This window comes from Ylistrum balloti, unplaced genomic scaffold, assembly GCF_031769215.1.
Source record: "Ylistrum balloti isolate Yb309-2 unplaced genomic scaffold, AGI_CSIRO_Ybal_v1 Utg370794, whole genome shotgun sequence".
In the NCBI taxonomy this organism is placed as follows: domain Eukaryota; kingdom Metazoa; phylum Mollusca; class Bivalvia; order Pectinida; family Pectinidae; genus Ylistrum; species Ylistrum balloti.
Genome location: NW_026782463.1, coordinates 1319460 through 1340629, shown reverse-complemented (window position 1 = coordinate 1340629; position 21170 = coordinate 1319460). Strand labels below are relative to the sequence as shown.

The window sequence follows — 21170 nt, the reverse complement described above, 5'->3', positions numbered from 1 at the left end:
ATGACCGCGTGTGTGGGCTCATCTAGCGCCAGAGGCGCCATACTTGACGTTGATCCCTACAAAGAACTCCTACTAAATCGTCACAACAACTACAGGAGACTAGTTCAGCCTCCAGCCGCCAACATGCAAGCCATGGTAAGTATATCGGGTTTGGGCTTGGGTCATGTACTTAATGTATTTCCTTTCAGAAAGAGTGTAACTGGTTTCACATATGTGGATTATCATTTATTTAAATGTTCCTAAGATAAGAGGTAAATACCTAAGGACTATAGGAATGTAAACGCTTACTAACAAATCAACAACATTAAAATAGGTCTTTATTTATCCTATTTGAGATCTATCAATGCTTTTCCCTATTCTTTCTATCAGTCATTTTTCTTTCAAAGATATAGACGTCAGACAGTGTTTCCATTTTGTATGGTTCTCGTACTCTCCTATGAGGCAGTCTTTAATCCGTTGATTCTTATCCATAAATGCTTTTTAACACACGTTAGTATAAATGAATTAGAGATGGCTTTCTGTGTTGTCCTCAAGTCACACGGTTTGAAATGTAGAGAAGTATTAGTAATCTACTGCTTAGGGATTAAGTGCAAATATTCAGCGGTTCTCTTAAACAAAGACCTGAAAAATGTATCTTATTTATACTTACAACTTGGCGTGTTTATATTTTGCCACATCATCATCATCATCATCATCATCATCATCATCATCATCATCCATAATAATCCTGATTTCTTGAACGTTTACTATCGTCCGTCTTGTGCTAAATGTCATACATACATATTTCTTGTACGTTCCTATAATATCGTATATGATAAGAATATGATCAGTTAAATTCCAGATGGTATAAGCCACATACATATAGGATCTTAAATGTCATAAACACTTATATGTATGATCTTGTTGCACTTTCATTCCATAAGAATTTTTTTTGTCCATATTTTGACATCACAGTCGGTTTCTGAGTGGTACAACCAATCACACGTGTTCCCGGTATCATAATTAGTGATATTTACAAAAAAAACCTAAAAAATAAATAACAAAAATTACATGGGAAAATGCATTGGATTACATACGGGGTATGTGGTAAGATAATAATGATTATTATTATTATTATTATTATTATTATATATCTTCATATGAACACTTGCAACAAAATTAGGTGCTATGCACCACGCATCACATCCAGTTTGTTTTCTACTTCATTGGCCTTACGGACACATATGTACCCAAGGGATATAATAAATGCAGGGTAAACTTTGAAGATGATTCTGGGCAAGATGTCGAGTATAACGGTCAATTTTAAAAAGTAATAATGAAAATTGATCCATACAGAACAAACTGCAAAATCAACGTTGGTGATTTAGGGAATTGAAAGAACTGTAATCTGAAATCGAAATTGTCTGATTGTAGGAGCAGGCTAGTCAATACTGGGTATGTCCCCCATTCGCTCTCTTCACAGCTCTGATTCTCCTAGGCATGGAGTACATGAGTGAGTTTATCCTCCAGTCTAGTGGGTGGAAACTGTTGTTAGTGAGAAGGTCCCGACAGATCCTTGCTGCATGGGACCGAGCATTATCCTGCTGGGATATGAGGTTGTTTTGCGGTAATAATTGTGCAACATGGGGTCTCATCTCTATACATAGCGGTAGTTACATTACCCGCTACCACAACCAGTAGTGATTTCATTCCAAGTGAGATTCCTCCTCACGCCATAACCTATCCACCCCAAACCTATCCGTCTCTACTACGCAGCAGTCGGCAAAACGTTCTCCACGACGTCGAACGTCTGCTCGAAACAGAGTGAACCCGGACTCATCAGTAAACAAGACCCGCCTCCACTGCTTCAATGGGAATATTCTGGCATGTGCCGTCACCCTGGTCATCGACGTTGGCGACGAGCAGCGGTAAGGGGCAGACTTAGAAACGGGTGACGTGCCCAAAGACCAACTTCCCGCAATCGTTTCCTGACAGTTTTTGCATGGATAGGACGGTTATGAGTACCTATGGTATGAAAGAGATTGAGTGGCAGTAAGGTGCCGATTGCGCAAATGCACGGGACGAATAAACCTGACCTGACGTTGTGATGTAACGCGCGGACACCAAAACAAAGTTTCCCTTAGACGTCTAACAAGACGCTCTATAGTGCAAATATGAACATCGAAATGTCTGGCTACCTGTATTTGCCTTGCATAATCATCGCAATGGCCTGATCCCTCTGAACGTCCGTCAGCCGTGCCACTGTTTAATGCTACCAAAACTTAATCAAAATATCGGAAAATGATAGGTCTCTATGAAGACTACCAAATTAAATGACGAGCACTGTAACTCATTGTCGCATTCAATGTGCTTTTCCCGGAAGATATCGTCACGCAATACAATAATGCAATATTCGATACAGGATCACGTGGACTGTAACCTAGAGAGTTACTTGACCTATTTGCATTTGTTTTAAACAACGCGTTCCCAAGATATTGCAAATAACGTCACCCTGCGTATCTTTATTCCTTGAGTATATGTGCTAAAAGTTACTTTAATAAATGAAAACAACCTTATGTTTCTGTTGTGAATATGAATCAGGAACACAATACTCTTGCCAAACAGACAATTCTAGACTCCACAATATATGTATTGATATTTGTAGGTCTGGAACCAAACCCTTTCCGATGAAGCTGCCTCATGGATTCGGAATTGTGATTTCAAACACGAGAGTCGCGGAAGAGGAGAAAATTTGGCATTTGACTCTAACAATAAGTCAATTAAAAAGTACATCAAGGACGCGATGAAATCCTGGTACGACGAGAATATGTTTTACACACTTGGACCCCAAGCATGTGGCAAGGCTTGCCACTATACACAGGTAACATATGGTAGAAGTAATGGCTTGTCGTTTAAACATACCTTAACAGTTTATGAATGTGCTGCCGTGGTTTATATTCTTTATAGCAAGAGTTTTTGCTGATTGTTTGAACGAGACAATCAAGACCGTCTGTTATTTACTGCTGTTTTACCTGGAAGTGGACAACTATAATTAACACAAAGAAATTACTACTATATAATAATAGTATGCTCTCTACAATCATTATATGGAGAAATAGTATTAGGGAACATCTGCTGTGATTATTTATCACTTCTCCTAAATAGATTTTCAGTGTCAAACACGAGACATATCCAATTTTTATTTTGAGAAGAGATTATTATCAAAAAACGAATAATATGAAAGATAATGTTCATTTTCATATTTTAATGTGGGGGAATTAATATTTTCACTCAGTCAAACTATCTCTCTTATTTTCACGGCAAAATTGCATATTTCAAAACGAAATTAAATTATCTTACTTAGCTATAAATATTATATGTAATCAAATAACTTAAAGAGTTCAATAATATTACCTCGGCCCGAGTACAAGACTTTATCATGAAATCCGTATTTCTGAGAAAAAATAAGCGAAAATTCTCAAATCATTTTCAGACTTGTTTTGACTCTGACGGTACGTTTTACAATAACGGCCAATCATGTGACGTCATAAAAAGGTGCGTTATCTATGACGTCACAATAGTGTCATACATAGCCGTGATATACCACAACAATTTTCATTAAATTAATTCCTTAAATTTCAATTTTTTCATTCTTAAAACATCATGAATTTTCATTGTATCTAAACATCGATTTATTGTTCATAGACATCATGAATGTCCATGCGGCTCACGGAGATTAAAAAAAAACCTCTACAGGAAATCAAATATATGTTGGGTAGGAAATCGCATGAAAATTGGGAATTACACATAAAGTCACGTTTTTTTTATAATTTACTACCCGCAATGTACACTGTCGATTACGACAATAAGGTGGTCAGATATTTGCTAGAATTATACAGATATATATAGATTCCTACCCACTCCAATATCAAACAATGTCTTTACTGACGTTCGTTATCTCAAATGTTGCCAATTAATGTTGGCGATCTTATGATACAATTAGGAACCGGATAAACACGGTTGCATATTTCTGATTTGCAATTGTTTTATAATGTCGACAGATGGTGTGGCACAAAACCACACAAGTCGGTTGCGCTATGGTCCAATGTCCTAATCTGCTTGTCTATGGAAAGTGGATACGTAATGCTTGGTACATCGGCTGTTTCTATGATCCAAAGTAAGTTGCTACCACAAATTGTCTTTTAACTCCTGCAAAAAAAAAAAAAAAAAAAAAAAGGATTAACATTTTGTAAGGTCTTAAATTGAACAATTAATGTACGCATGTTAAAGGAACCCTACCAGTACGCTGTTACGTTTTCTATTTAAGAATCACAAAACACAATGCATATTTATTTATTGTATATTTTTTGTGATGGTGATATAAGATCAGATAAGACTTATGATTGTTGTCTTCATTTATGATTGTTAAAGAAAATTCTATATATTTACAAACTGAATCAGCAGTTTTTTCCTGTAAATAAACATTTATTTGGTGTATATTTCTCTATCGAATGTTCATAAGAGCAACAATCATATATCCTACTCATGGACGAAAAAGTTTGACGTGAATTAATAACGGTTGCATTTAGGAAGCCTTGTCGAAAGAATAGAGGTGGCGAACCTCTGGAAATAGCCAAAATGTTTGACATTCTAGAAATAACCTCTAGTATCAAAGATTATCTTAATTTCTACCCAAGGAACGATCACTACAAGTCACGTATATTATTACAAAAGGACATCTGAATTAAGGAATGACAATTTATCTAGCCTATTGCTCTGCGTAAAAGTATTGCGGAAGACTATTGAATTTGAAAGGGTCACTGTCACTGCTCTCATAGAGCGGCGACATGATTTTCAAATACTTGGAAGGAACATTTCCCACGAGTTTACCGATGTGATTGTAACCAGTACTTTCCCCTCATCTTCCCTCTTAGGTTTGAATGACTTTACTAATGCATTATTTCCAGGGAACGATCTCATAGCAAGAAAAACGCATTCCACAAACCATTACGAATATCAGAGCCAGTCGGAATGAAAAAAGTAGTTTCTTCGACGTCTATAGTCGAAACAATCATGGCACGATAATATTGTGACATCCTTGAAATCATAAACATCAAAACTTTATCCACCTTGCTAGTGAAATATCTGAACTTTTTATAGATTAAAGAAAGACGTATAAAACGACGTTTTTGTAGACAAAGACCATATCAATTGATGTTGAAGATGAACGCTGTTTAAACCATACTTAAACAGTATATATAACTTCAACACCACAATCTATATTAAAATCAATAAGCGAATGGATTTTCCTGCAATGTCAGAGGATGTTATTTTTAATAGAATTTTATCATAGTAAGCATGTTTCACGATTGGAAAATTCTATTTAAAAAGACAATCCATCGATCTATGCGTTGTTAAGCTATCGGTAAATGTCGGAATGTTAACTTCCACATCCATGCATCAACTGACGTGATACGGGATACACAGATCTGCTGTGCTAGGTCACGCCGAGCAGTCCGATTGTCGGCTCTTTGTATCTGGGAGAGAAAATATCAATAATAACGTCAATCACACGTATCTCGTTGATAACATTTGCACTTTTAAAAAAATTCGTTATGAATCACTTTCTAACAAAGAAATGATTATTTCAAAGTAGGGACAGTGGAGAACAGCAATTAGTAAACTAATTGAAATTCACACATTTTATCATAAGGGATGTTACGTAATGATGATATATACAGTGTAAAAATCTTAGCATATCAAGAAGTGTCCTATAACAAAATCAATATGACAAATAGCACACAGCGGGGAGAAAGCAACAGCCTTTCTTCGGCCTTTGAAAACATCCAACAAACACCAGATGGTCTTTAAATTGGTATGTCGATATACATTGTAGACAAAATCGTTCACGTTAAAAGCTTATAGGCATTTACATAAGTTGTTTTTTTATGTATTGTGTTTCTTCCTTAACTCGACTGATAAATTCATGTTACCCTCAATATGACGTAAGAACTAGCAGTAGGACTCCGAAGATGCAATATCCATTTATTAAAATCTATGAAGGTTTCCAAAATATATATTTTTTGTACGGTTTCATTTAGCTGATTTCTGTTAGGGCTTTTTGTGTAATTTGAGTCCGGGACTTGTTCTAGGTTTGATATTGAGACCATGCTTTATTTGTCAGAGGTAACTGGATAGGACAAGAACCGTACGTGCAGGGTGAACCATGCTCACAGTGTTCAACAGGGCAAGAATGCGACGATAGACTATGCACAGGTACTGTAATCTACTTAGACTGCAAAATAAACTGTTAACATATCTTATGACAAATTCGCAAGTATCATATGATACGATGTTTCTGATGTTTCAGGAGGAGCGTGTGAAGACGACAATAGCATGTGCAAGACATGGAAGGCAATGGGAGAGTGTAACAAGAACCCGAATTACATGAGGGTAAACTGCAGAAAAGCATGTGGCGTGTGTCAAGGTATATATGTCTCTTGGAAGTAATATAATCAATGTTATGATTGCTCCTCAATATCTAAAAATGCATCTATAATATCTTTCCTGATAGCCTCTATCGGCGTGTTTGTTATATGTCCATCCAACAAAACCAAACCATTGCAAGTCTCACATGTGTCAGTAAAAGTGAAACGTTCACAAGTATTGTTAAGATTGACTCGTGAATACCAGCAAATCAAGGTTTAGTTACGTCGACGACGCAGGATTACTTATAGGTATACATAGGCATTGTTGATTCTAACGTCTCATAATTACACAAATGTAGTGGTGTAATGACATCTTTCAGTTGTCCTTGCTTGGTACAAATCAATTTTCATGTCGAGGATTCTAAAGCACACATTAAAAATTTGGTATGTCAACTACAATATATCTGATATTTAGGTCAAGTTCACCAACGCACCTTTTTAGGTCATGTTCAGCAGGCCAGTTATGCAGGTAAAAAAAAAAGCACAAAGCACCCATTTAGGACGCTCAGTGCACGTGTTCATTTATTTAGGTCGAGTGCAGAGGGTCAGATCGAGAACAAAAAATTAACAAGGACACAGTTGTTTATTTTGGATTCTCGGTCAATTGTCTGTTTTTAAACAAATACACTAATTGCAATGAACACCAATATAGAAGCAAATAATAAGGGCCATTTTGACATAATCACTAATGATGTTTTTGCCTTTTTCGTTTTCTCAAACCGATCATTCTGAAGATAATCGATTCTATCTCTGGCTCCTCACTTTTTTGTCGGAAAGCACAATAAGCAAAGATGACTTGATTGATAACCCTATCGTGTTACCTGTCTTGCAGTCGATTAGATGAAACAGATAATTCGTTCGGTGTTTTGTGAAACATTTGTTCATCATCTGTAACAGCTTCATGTCTATTGTGTTCTTGAAATAAAAAAAACCTTTGTTAAACTTCAGATTGAAGCTATTAATGCCTGTAGTGAAAAACCATTACACAATATTGGTAGATTTAAAATATCACATGCAGCATGAAATGAGTAATTGGTTCTGCAATATCGGTGTACTTAGAGTCAGCTATTAAATTACTGCTGCAACAATTGGTGTATTCAGAGTCAGTTTTTAAATTACTGCTGTAACAATAAGTGTACTTAGAGTCAGTTTTTAAATTACTGCTGTAACAATAAGTGTACTTAGAGTCAGTTTTTAAATTACTGCTGTAACAATAAGTGTATTTAGAGTCAGTAACTTTTGCTTACACATCATTATACATGTCACATACAGTATGAGAGAGATGTATATTGATATCCTGTGTTTCTGCACAAGTCTCTGGGATTTTATCACTGTCCATCTCTTATCTGCCTTGTAAAATAATGTATATAATCTTCTTCACAAATACTATTAATGATAGTAAAATGCATCAGTATGCATTGTCCAAATAACCCCCCCCCCCCCCCTCCAAAACAAACAAAAAAACAAAAACAAAAACAATGGAAAATATTTCCTTGATATGTTCTCTTTGATAGCATATTTTGTTCTTACTTGTACATCAGTATCTAGAAAAGTGTTTATATATACATATTAATCAGAGCTCAGTAGAGAAACAACGATTATTTAAAACGGTACGTAACTATAAAGATCAATACCGGAGATGTTCAGGACTGTCTTCTTAGGTTTACAGTAGAGAATATAAAAAGTGAATTAATATTTTCCAAAAAATAAGAAAAAGTGAAGAATGAAATATATTCATGAAGATTCTAAGTAAGTATTATAGTAGTTTAACTGTACAAAATTCCTAGAAGTGTTTATAAACTAATTACGATATGCCGTAACCTGCTTGCCACGTTTAAATTCGCTCGAATACTGGCACGGTTCAGAAAACACACATGTACCTGACGCTATTCTAAAATTATCTGATGTATGGAAATTAAGAAATTATCTAATTATAGGACTGCTGCACCTCTGTCTAGATTTTGACTTTTCTTTTTGATCACTTTGGATATGCCTTAGTCGCCTCCTAGGCTTCAAATTTTAGGCCCTTAGCATCGCTAATTATGAAAAGGTGTATCTTTTGTACACTCCTTACACACAACCTCATTATATCTTCATTTAACTAATGCGTTTTAACTATTGATAGGTTTCATGGTAATAAAGAGAAGTATCAAATTTAATTTCCCTTCAGCCATACAGCATTTATCTGTCTAAATATAAAGTGTAGTTAGTCGTAGGCATATGAAACAATCAAATCACTTATACCACCATTTATTGGTGCTCAACATATATGTCAAAACCAACTGAATATCGAGGGCACGCAGACTCGTCTATATTAGCTGCGTAGCTCGATATTTGCGATTTCCTCATTGTTAATCAAACATTTGTAAATAGTACAATACTATGTTCCCTGATTCATAGTATTTACATGTCGCAGCTCATTCGATATTCAAGATACCCGATATCATAGCTTTTTTGCAAGAAGTCAAAAACTGACAGATAAATAGACAGGGTAACGAAATATAAAGACTATTAGGCGTTGGAGTCAACATCGTATTGGGAGTTATATTTTCTATTGTGATATCAAGTTAGATATGTTGGAAGTTCAATAGTATTTGTGGTATGCTCATACTTGTTGACGACTAGCAAGATGCAGTGCTCAAGAATAGAATATTATGCTGGGTATGTATATTTTCAGGCCAAGGGAACGAGGAAAGCCCAACCTCGTCGTGTGTCGACACTAACACGAGGTGTGGAGCATGGGCCAGAATCGGAGAGTGTCAGAGGAACGAGGCTTGGATGATACCAAACTGTCCAAAATCATGCAGAGCTTGCAACGGTAACTGAACATGTTGTGGTGTGACTGTCGTATACAGTAACCAGTTACCTTAAGTTGTCGTCCGGTGCTTTGTCGTGTGAATATTTTATTATATTTTCTTTCTGATCGTGGCTTTTTTCATTAAAATATACAACTGATGTATTATGAATATATATATATTACTATTAAAGTATCAGTACCTTTATCAAAATAAATATTTTCCCTGATCTTTATTACGTTGTGTCATATTGATAGATAGAATGGAGTAATGAAATTTCACAATTTATCAGGAACTGTTTCAGTGTCATTACTTAATATCTAACGTGCGTTTCCGACATTGCGTGATCACAGTTCCATAGCTACACACTCAGATGCGTCTCCCCCAAAAAATGATTCACATTACACATGTGTCTCTTCTGTGAAACAAATAGTTCACGTTAAACCGCCATGTCGCATCATTATATACTAAGATGTGTATCTTCACATGAAAGAAATTATTTCCGTTACATTGACATATCACGACATTACTAATTCAGATGTGTCTCCTAACTAGCAATGATGATTCACATTACACATGGTTGTGTCTCCTCCCTAGTACACGTTATTCACGTACACTGACACGTCACCACATCAATACCTACTCAGATATGTCTCTTCCCTAAGACTACCGATTCCAGTTACAATGACAATTCACATCATTACATACTGATATCGTTCTCTTCACAGGAAGTAATGATTCAGGTTACACATGGTTGTGTCTCCTTTCTGGAACAGACGATTCAAATTACACTGACATGTCACATCACTACAGAATCAGATGTGTCTCTTCACAAGAACAAAGTATTCACGTTACACCGACATGTCACATCACTACATACACAGATGTCTATCCATTTACGACCTGAGCGATCTAATCAGACTATTTGTCTATCCATAAACGACCTGTGCAGTAGCGACAGACAATTTTTCATCAGCCTGCCAGATCGAGACAGTCTATTTGTCTATCAATTAACGGCCTGGCTGATCGAGACAAATCATTTGTCTATCAATTAACGACCTGAGCCTTCTCAACAGACAAGTTTCCTGTCCATTACCGGCCTGACAGTAGAAGACAGATTATTTGTCTATCAATTAACGACATGACAGAAGAAGACAGACTATTTGTCTATCTATTAACGACCTCACTGATCCAGACAGATCATTTGTCTACCAATTAACGACCTCACTGATCGAGACAAACTATTTGTCTATCCATTAACGACATCACTGATTGAGACAGATCATTTGTCTATCAATTAACGACCTGACAGATGAAGACAGATCTTTTGTCTATCCATTAACGCCCTCACCGATTGAGACAGACCATTTGTCCATCAATTAACGATCTGACAGAAGACAGACCATTTGTCTATCCATTAACGACCTGACAGAAGAAGACAGATCATTTGTCTATCCATTAACGACCTGACAGAAGAAGACAGATCATTTGTCTATCCATTAACGACATGACAGAAGAAGACAGATCATTTGTCTATCAATTAACGATCTGACATAAGAAGACAGATCATTTGTCTATCCATTAACGCCCTCACTGATCGAGACAGATCATTAGTCTATCCATTAACGGCCTTATTGATTGCGAAAGACTGCTGATCTATCGATTAATACAATTTGATATACTGTATCATGTCAATACTGCATTAAGGGATCTGACCAATCGATTCAGACGAATAATATATCGTTGAACTACCTCACTGATCAACTTGGACCACTAATATACAGATAAACGACCTGACCTATCGAGGTAGACCACTGATATATTGATAACTGGCCTGACTGATCGAGGTAGACCATTTGTCTATCCATTAACGCCCTCACTGATCGAGACAGATCATTTGTCTATCCATCAACGCCCTCACTGATCAAGACAGACCATTTGTCTATCCATTAACGATCTGAGAGAAGAAGACAGATCATTTGTCTATCCATTGACGACCTCACTGATCGAGACATCATTTGTCTATCCATTGACGACCTCACTGATTGAGACATCATTTGTCTATCCATTAGCGACCTCACTGATCGAGACATCATTTGTCTATCCATTAGCGACCTCACTGATCGAGACAGACCATTTGTCTATCCATTAACGACATGACATAAGAAGACAGATCATTTGTCTATCAATTAACGACCTCACTGATCGAGACAAACTATTTGTCTATCCATTAGCGACCTCACTGATCGAGACACCATTTGTCTATCAATTAACAACCTGACAGAAGAAGACAGATCATTTGTCTATACATTAAAGACCTGACAGATGAAGACAGATCATTTTTCTATCCATTAACGGCCTTGTTGATTGAGAAAGACTGCTGATCTATCGATTAATACAGTTTGATATACTGTATCATGTCAATACTGCATTAAGGGATCTGACCAATCGATTCAGATGAATAATATAACGTTGAACTACCTCACTGATCAAATTAGACCACTAATATATAGATAAATGACCTGACCTATCGAGTTAGACCACTGATATATAGATAAATGACCTGACCTATCGAGGTAGACCACTGATATATTGATAAATGACCTGACCTATCGAGGTAGACCACTGATATATTGATTACTGACCTGACCTATCGAGGTAGACCACTGATATATTGATTACTGACCTGACCTATCGAAGTAGACCACTGATATATTGATTACTGACCTGACTGATCGAGGTAGAACACTGATATATTGAATACTGACCTAACCTATCGAGGTAGACCACTGATATATTAATAACTGACCTGACCTATCGAGGTAGACGACTGATATATTAATTAACGACCTGACCTATCGAGGTAGACCTCTAATATATTAATTACAAACTGACCTATCGAGTTAGACCACTGATATATTGATTGATGACCTGGCCTATCGAGGTAGACCACTGATATATTGATTACTGACCTGACCTGTCGAGGTAGACCACTGATATATTAATTAACGAACTGACGTATCGAGGTAGACCACTGATATATTAATTAACGAACTGACGTATCGAGGTAGACCACTGATATATTAATTAACGACCTGACCTATCGAGGTAGACCTCTAATATATTAATTAACGAACTGACCTATCGAGTTAGACCACTGATATATTGATTGATGACCTGGCCTATCGAGGTAGACCACTGATATATTGATTACTGACCTGACCTGTCGAGGTAGACCACTGATATATTAATTACCGAACTGACCTATCGAGGTAGACCACTGATATATAAATTAACGGACTGACCTATCGAGGTAGACCACTGATATATTAATTAACGAACTGACCTATCGAGGTAGACCACTGATATATTGATTAATTACCTGGCCTATCGAGGTAGACCAATGATATATTGATTACTGACCTGACTGATCGAGGTAGAACACTGATATATTAATTAACGAACTGACCTATCAAGGTAGACCTCTAATATATTAATTAACGAACTGACCTATCGAGTTAGACCACTGATATATTGATTGATGACCTGACATATCGAGGTAGACTACTGATATATTGATTACTGACCTGATTGATCGAGGTAGACCCTTGATATATTGATTACTGACCTGACCTATCGAGGTAGACAACTGATACATTGAGTAACGATATATATATAAATTACAAGAGACCAGTAAACGTCAAAACACACTTAAACTATAGCTCATCTCAATAATCTAAAACAAGAGATATAATAGATATATACGTCTGCCATGCAGTTACCACAGTTCAATTCGATATAATTGATGCTTAGGCTACATGAAATAACAATACTCTAAATAAGCAAACAACCATTAAACTAGACCGACTCTGTATGAAAATGTTATGAAAACAGCACTACATCATTAGAGCGCAGCCAAGAAGATTCGATGAGATGAATGATTGGGTAAAATTAATGCCAACCTGCCATGAAACTGTTGACAACAAAAGAACAGCAAGGGATGCCATCATAATGTTTGAATGGATTAAATTGTCTGAATGTTTTCCAACCATTGGCGTACACTTAGACTCTGGATAGAAAAAAACAGTTCAGTTTTAATTCTTTTTGTGAGAAGAAGATCACAAACTTTTATCTTTACTGCTTACTCTGTAGATAACCAAACCAAACAAACAGGAGGTCCCTCCCTTCAGTCATGCAGTGTTATTCGGAATTACTTAAAACTGATGACTTTATCCTCAATATTATAAAACCGCTTACTCATGTTATTAGAATATATTCAATTAACTTTGATTAAATATATGTTCAGACATCAGAAAGCCTCAATATTTTTCTGTTAATCCTGTTGTGCCATGATCTATATATATTGCCATAGAAAAAATTTGCATATTATAATTACTGACAAGACCTAGAAAGACCATACAGCTGTGTAATGCGCTTCTATTCATCATTCTGATCTACTGTATCTATTTTTAATTTTTCTATTTAAAAGAGTTATTCACTTGTGTGCAGTCTTGAAAATCTGCGAAATATTTTTGACGAAATGTTACAAAGTGAAAAAGCAGAGAAAAAGAAAGCAATAACGAAAGGTTTTTGAAGCTTTATACCCATGTAGTATGATTAGTTTTAGGTCTATAATATTTCAGATACCTATGAATAGCTACGCCGATTTATCTTTTTATCTAAAAAATATTAACGTTACTTCAATCTTATAATAATTACTCAGTTTCTGGGTATTTAGAAATTACATCCACGTTCGAAGAATTCTAAATACAAGCTGTCGATCACAGTGTCAGTTTTGCTGTTTTTCAGAAGGTGGCAATGACAATGACAGGGACGGTGGCAGTGGCAGTGGCAGCGGCAGCGGCAACGGTGATGATGGTTAGTAAAATAATGACATTTGTACGTCTTATTGTCTATCAACATACATTCATTCGAATAACTGTTAGGTTTAGATTCTAGGATCAATTTGATGTATTTAATTCAAATGAAGTTTTGAAGTGACAAATTCATCAATTATTTGGTCGAAGGAACGAAATCCATGACTAACTCAATCATGACATTTTAAAACCATTAAACGACATCTTAAACTGGAAGAAAGAACAAATTAAAACATGGTTACATATAGAGGCTACGGATCAATGAGGAAGAAAATGACAAATATCTTTAATTCATTATTTGTAACTGTGATTCATACAATGTTTGTATACACTTGTCCCGGTGTACCTTTTCTCTGTCTCGTTGTACCTTAAACGTGATTGAGAATTAAGGAAGGCGCTTCTGTTAATGTCCTACATGTATCACTAGCGATTTGGTTTTATGTAATTCTTGAATAGCCAGTTTTGCTCTCCTAATACTTCTGTCGATTACGTTACGTCTGTGTGATGCCGTGTCATATCTAATGTTAATGGTATGAGTAAAGAGGCAGAATCATATACATTGCTTTGTTACCTCATGTTAGTGTTAAGTTGATGTACATGTAAAACGGTCAGCATAGCAATAGATGTTACGGGTTTAATTGAATGGATTCTTTAGACATTAGTGTACGGAAAGTAGTTGACTTGTTAAATTGTCTTTATATTTAAAGTGAGATTTTAATTGGTGTTAAAGACAAGCAACGGTTGGAACATTGTCGAAAGTCTCAAAAGTGCAGTTAACAAAATTTTGAATAAAATTTGATACTTATAATATTGATGAAATGATCAAGTTTCTACATAAGTACAATTTCAAAATATTTCATTTGTAATACTCTTTGCTATTAGATGGTCTATGTCAGGTATTTTAAAAACACAATCTTACCTCACGTTATAAACCTATTCAAGTGATCCAAGTCTGTTTTCTTTTTATAAACATTCTATATTTTTAGGCTAATTGTTATGCTATGGAATGCCAACAAAGCATTTTAATAATTGACTTCGGAAAGTATACGTTTTATACCGACTGTAAAATTATGGGCTTGACTGTTTTTCTTGAAAATAACTTTTGAATACTTTTGTCATTGTAGAAGAAAGTGTGTGCAGGGACCAGATAAGGTGTTGTGCTGACATGAGGAGGCGGGGTTACTGTAGGCGATACCGCAAGTTTATGCGAGAAAATTGTAAGGCGTCATGTACAAGGTGTTGAATCTGAAAACATAATTGATGTTACAATCGGGGTTGCTTCCCCTTCATCGTAAACAATCTTGCATTACGGATAGCATACATTGCTCGACCAAAGATAGTGTCTTATAATGATGGTGTTGTGTTAATGTTGTGTTTTGAATACTCAAGTGTTTGTTTGATAGAGGTCCTAGTTTGTCGTATCTACAAAATTGAAGATGAGGATTTGAAGATATTTGAAGAAACTGTGAAGAAGCCAATCAAACAAATTATATCGTTCCAAGAAATGGGCGATTGGTGGTAATACTCAAACACCACGTGCCTTTTTTGTTTATTTTGTTGCTTGTTACATTAATATATTATCAATTCTTAGAATAAAGTGTGATATTTCTTGAAAGTGATTTGTTTGAAAGTTTGTTGTGATATCGAGCCATTAGTGATTATTTATATAAAAAAATCGTGGTAGCACTTCTGTGAGCTACACACTCTGGAATATCGATTCAACTGTAACGGATTACATCATATGATGGGGATGCAGGGATGAGATTATCCAGAAATGGAAAAAGCGTGTTCTGCTTCATCGACGACACCCGCTGTGTTTATTTTGGTCAATCCATGTAAGTAATGTCACTTTACTACATGGTAAACAACAGCAAAACTACCAAATATACTAATGAGCATCAAACACGTCCAGCTTCATATCATACAACGGAACCACCAGGTATACTACCGAGCATCGAATACGTCCCACTTCATATCACACAACGGAACCACCAGGTATACTACCGAACATCAAACACACAAAAGAACCACCAGGTATTCTAACGAGCATCAAACACGTCCCGCTTCATATCACACCACGGAACCACCAGGTATACTACCGAACATGAAACACGTCCAGCTTCATATCGTACAACGGAACCACCAGGTATTCCAACGAACATCGAACACGTTCAGCTTCATATCGCACAAAGAATTAGAATATATCTCGAAGAGATTACAATGGCGACGTAATACTTCCCTATAGTCTTTAGTCTTCATCAACCTGTCCCAATACCTATTAATGTCCGTTTATCGTTCAGTTTCCGACAATTTTTTATGTTAAATAAAATCGTAATATTGATTATAAGCTCTGGAATGTCGAATCAACTGTAACGGATTACATCATAGGATGGGGATGCAGGGATGAGGTTATCCAGAAATGGAAAAATCAATAACAGATAAATTGAAGTGATCATGCTTATTTTACAGTAAGGTGGAAAGCTGTTCATGCTGGATCCGTTGTAAAAAAGATGGAGGTAAGCGGCCGATGTCATTTTATATTATGGATAATAAATAGTTAGACATAAATAAATCTCTTGTTATATAAATACATTATCAATATTTCTGGAAACGAATTCGAAAGCCTTTATTGAATGTTTTGAAAAGCTCTTCGATGAACTTTGCCGCACATGAAAACAAAATCATGGAAGCCAAAGAGGGTCACACTTAGCTCCCATAGGTTTATTTATGGCCTGCAGGAAGTTCGTACCGCTAAATTCGACGAAGATATTGTCAGCAAGTAGTTCGATCAGTTTAACGATTCCCGCCCCTTTGTAAATTTGCGTTCACAACCATATACATGTAATTGTGCCGCTATTGACTTTTCTTTGAAAAGAAAGAATCCATGATTTAGAACTAAGGCGGTCTTTCAGTGTAGAATGAGTCATGAGAAGAGTGAAAAAATCGATGTTATAGAAGAAACACCCAGGATGTTCAATATTGATCGAAAGCTCTTTCAAATTGTTTAAAAATTCACATGAATCATGTTATTTCTGGAGTGATCAGTATTTCAATATGAGTATTTTTTGGCATGATAGTAGCAAGAATGGTACTAAGAAGCTTTGATGAAGGTTTTGTTGAACAACTAGACAAGTTGGTAATAAACGTTGTAAATGTTGAGAGTCCAAAGACAACGAGAGAGGTCCGTATCATGTTCATTAGTTTGAGGGATTGTAATACTGGTGCCTGGATAGCTTGTACTTTGGAAAGATTGCATAATGTGTAGATAAGATTTCCTCATCTATCAAGTTAGTGTATGTTGTGATAATTCAGACAAGGATAAATTTACTGGATGCCCTAATTGCAGCCACAATAATACTATCAGTGAAACCTTGTATAACTTAGAATTAAAGCAAATTATGCAGATTCATTGAGAATTAACTATTACACAAAGTACATAAATATACCGAGACATCAGTAACCTTACCAGACGTTCTAACAGGGCGAACATCTTCATTTATGTAGTGATGGGACAAATATTTTTCATATAAAAGAAAATATTATCATTTTTATTTCTTGTATGAACAAGTTTTAACAGTAATAATAGCAAAATCAGCTTATTGTGATCATTGGTGTAGGGAGCTGTACATAAAAACAATCACGCGATGGAAAAGATTCACTTAAGCTGAACAATTATCCTAAATACATTCAAAGTACAGTTGTACTTACATTACAGACAGAATAAAATGGCATTATCATGCAAATAAATTATTTTTAACTGTTTGAAAAGTGATACCAATATTTCTCATTTTCTTTAATCGATTTTTTTTACGCTAAATGTAACTAAATTTAGGATAGGAATCTGATTGCCTAACTATTATCATCATGTCTGTCTGTCATCTTTTGTAATGTAGAAAAGAGAGATCTTTATGTGTATTATCACAGATTGCATTATCACAGAAAACAAAACAGTCGAAAAGCAGTGCTGCATTATTTCGTACTAAACACGGGTTCATCATCACTTTATTTGTTCTAAAAAAAACTCCACTATATTTTTCGATTACAAAGTTGAAGATTGTACAAATGACAGGCAAGTGAATTTCATAAATTTTGATTCAAGTACAGTTGAGCTAAGCGATGAAGCAAAATGCCTTCAAGGCCTCGTAAATTCTAGTAAGGCTAGAGAGAAAAACCAAAATTGTTACAATCGAGATAGACATTAGCCCAATGGTTCAATGAATTAATTTCTTTTCATATATCAGAAAATGTATTATGATTACTAAATTCAGCAAACAAAAATCGCAGTAAATTCCAGTCATGACACTCAATAATAACACAATACTCGATCAAAGTATCAGCATTCGGAAGCACGAACAAAGGTATCAGTAATAGCAATATCAACAACCATACTCTTTATACAACTTCAACAACGACTTTTCTTTCTTCAATCCTGATAAAGTCACAATACTTAGTTTAACTTACAATTAAATGAAATCTGCCTTTTTGTTCGTGTGTTATTTTTGGGACAAGATCTATCGTTTACAAAATCTTCGGTAACATACGACAGACATGTAAAAATAGATGACATACTTACATAGAATTATCATATCTAGAACACTTTTGCCAGTGAAATATTGAAAAATATCCAATCGATAAGTGTTATTTTTTTACTTGTAAAAGATTAACACTTTTGCAGATTTACACTCATGAAAGGAGAGGACACAAAATCTTATAAAACCGACGAATCACAAACCCGGTAAAAAAAAAACTACAGCAACACAGCACCAGAAACCTTAAGGGGTTATTTACCAGTGACACGACCGTCATTTACATGATAAACTTTCATGTCCATGGAAATTAGCAAGCAATGCAACTCAAATGACCTTATCAAGGGTTAAACCCATCCTCGATATCACAGGGATCAAATGCACAAGAGAAGCAATTTGATTGGTTCCAGGCTGATTCGCTCCTTTTGAAGATTACAAAGGAACGACACCCCACTTCCAAGCCATGACAGTTTACCGTTATGCGACCTCAAGATTCATTGTGATCAACGACGAAAATATAATTCAAGAGGTTGCCCCCGAAAATAACGATGAATATCTGTTATACAGGAAAAAATAAGAACAATATGTAAAAATTGATTGTTTTCTGTTACATATAATCTGACGCATTTCGGAAAAAAGTTAATCACTTTTCTAAAAATCAAAATTTTAATAGTGGATTTTTTACTCCCAGGAAGAGTACATCATTAAGTCTTATTTATTTCAAGTAATTTATAATTGCATTCCAGAAAGTAATCATTGATCAAAATAATAAACAAGTAGTAGTTATCATTATGCCTTTCTTTAGTTCTCAGCATTGGTTCCCCATGTCGCCTGACGCGTTGGTTTGCGGAACTAACAGACTGCTACATCCACAAGATCAGAAACCTGTTTCATTAGAATTTGCAACGTTATTACGTTCCGGATTACGGAATTGATGATAATGATTGCAGTAATATAAGGACGTTTTTCAAAGACAATACCATATATATAGACTATGTCAGACATGGATTTTGTGTACATGTATGGAATTTATTACTCGAGATATTTCTAATTTTAATCGCTGAACTTTCTCAAATATCACGACACATGCCTCTGGACATTATAAATTGTTAGCTTCCAGAAGAGCGTGAATGCATCCTTATAGATTTAATAGCAACATTTCCTACTTGGCGACAGTCATAGAGAAACGAGCATATTTTAACGTTTAGATCAAATTTCTGCCGTAAACAAATGAGACTAATAACAGTTCTTGTAACTAGAATAGGATTACCTAAACACATTATCATTTTCTGTATATTCTGTCTCCTCTTGGTTTGATGTGATGAAATGGAAACCTCTCTTTACATACATATGTATACTTCTCGACATTTTGATAGTATTTATGAAAGCAAAAAAAAATTACTTTGGTTTGGGTATCGCCTAAGTCTCTCGGTCACTGATCATATCATCATAGAGACATTTCAGGCTCTACTCTTCTGGCAATGATGAACAGCAAAAACTAGAATAGTAAATAACCCGGTATTGCAAAACATGGAATAATTGATAATAAACCGACGGAATTTTACCCTGACTTTCAATGACGTTCTGTCAGTGTTGTCACTGCTGACGTTAGTCATAGATGAACGACTTTTCCTTGTTCACCAGAACAAGCTGCTGTTAACTTGCCTCTGCCGGTTATCCCCCCTGGCCTATGCTCATAACGGGTTCCCGTTTTCCTATCTAAATGGTCTCCTTTGCCCACAGTGTTATTATCATTATTATTATTAGAATCTTAACGGCCTGTCAACACATAAAAGGGTCATCAACCGGTGAAACACACAGCGATTCAAAAAGGAAGTAACACCAACAAAACTAAATCGTTAAAGACAAATGCTAAAAATAATAAATGGTTATATCATCACAAAATATTAAAATGGTCAGTCATAGTCTATAATATAGATCAACATAAACATTTTATAAATCACAACAGTACCAAAAAGGGTCTTTAGACTCGTAACGTTACGATAAAAAAGAGACAAAAGGTTCAATAAAAACGTTTAACGGTGAATGACTGTCTCGTCACATCCTATGCACCGCAGATTATCATCGCCTTTCGACACACATTAATGCGCAAAGTAAGTATGACCCATCCGAGGCGGGCAAGGACGACTTCGTCTAGGTCGTTGTCTCTATAGCACGGATCCCATTCACCAATGATAGGTTTTACAGGGTGCAATTTATTATCGGTATATTTATTTCATTCCTCATGCCACTGAGCTGTTAAAATTGTTTAATAAATGGTTTAAAATCAGTACAATGAAATTTAAAAACAACAGGGGGTAGCGATAAAGCTGCCTTTGAAGCACCCTCTATAGTTTTATTGCCTGGGATTCCTATGTGTCCAGGAACCCAACAAAATAATACGTAAGTTTGACTCAAGTTCATGATATAGTATTAACCTATTACGAATGAAAATATTTTCGATACTTTGTAGTACATAAATAGAGTCTGGATAGATATCAGTTC

General features: G+C 35.6%; 1 protein-coding gene across 1 annotated transcript; it reads left to right on the top strand.

Annotated features, from left to right (window-relative positions):
- Positions 1-15382, top strand: LOC132558545 (cysteine-rich secretory protein 3-like). The gene is made up of 8 exons (XM_060223122.1): positions 1-135; positions 2645-2860; positions 4041-4156; positions 6164-6276; positions 6356-6460; positions 9145-9285; positions 14075-14140; positions 15264-15382. The coding sequence occupies exons 1-8, from the start codon at positions 1-3 to the stop codon at positions 15380-15382; spliced, it is 1011 nt and encodes a 336-aa protein (XP_060079105.1).
- Positions 15383-21170: the final 5788 nt, after the last annotated feature.

Coding starts and splice junctions, on each gene's coding strand:
- LOC132558545 (XM_060223122.1), top strand. CDS start 1: ATGACCGCGTGTGTGGGCTCATCTAGCGCCAGAGGCGCCATACTTGAC. Junction 136..2,644: donor CCGCCAACATGCAAGCCATG/GTAAGTATATCG, acceptor TGATATTTGTAG/GTCTGGAACCAAACCCTTTC. Junction 9,286..14,074: donor ATCATGCAGAGCTTGCAACG/GTAACTGAACAT, acceptor GTTTTTCAGAAG/GTGGCAATGACAATGACAGG.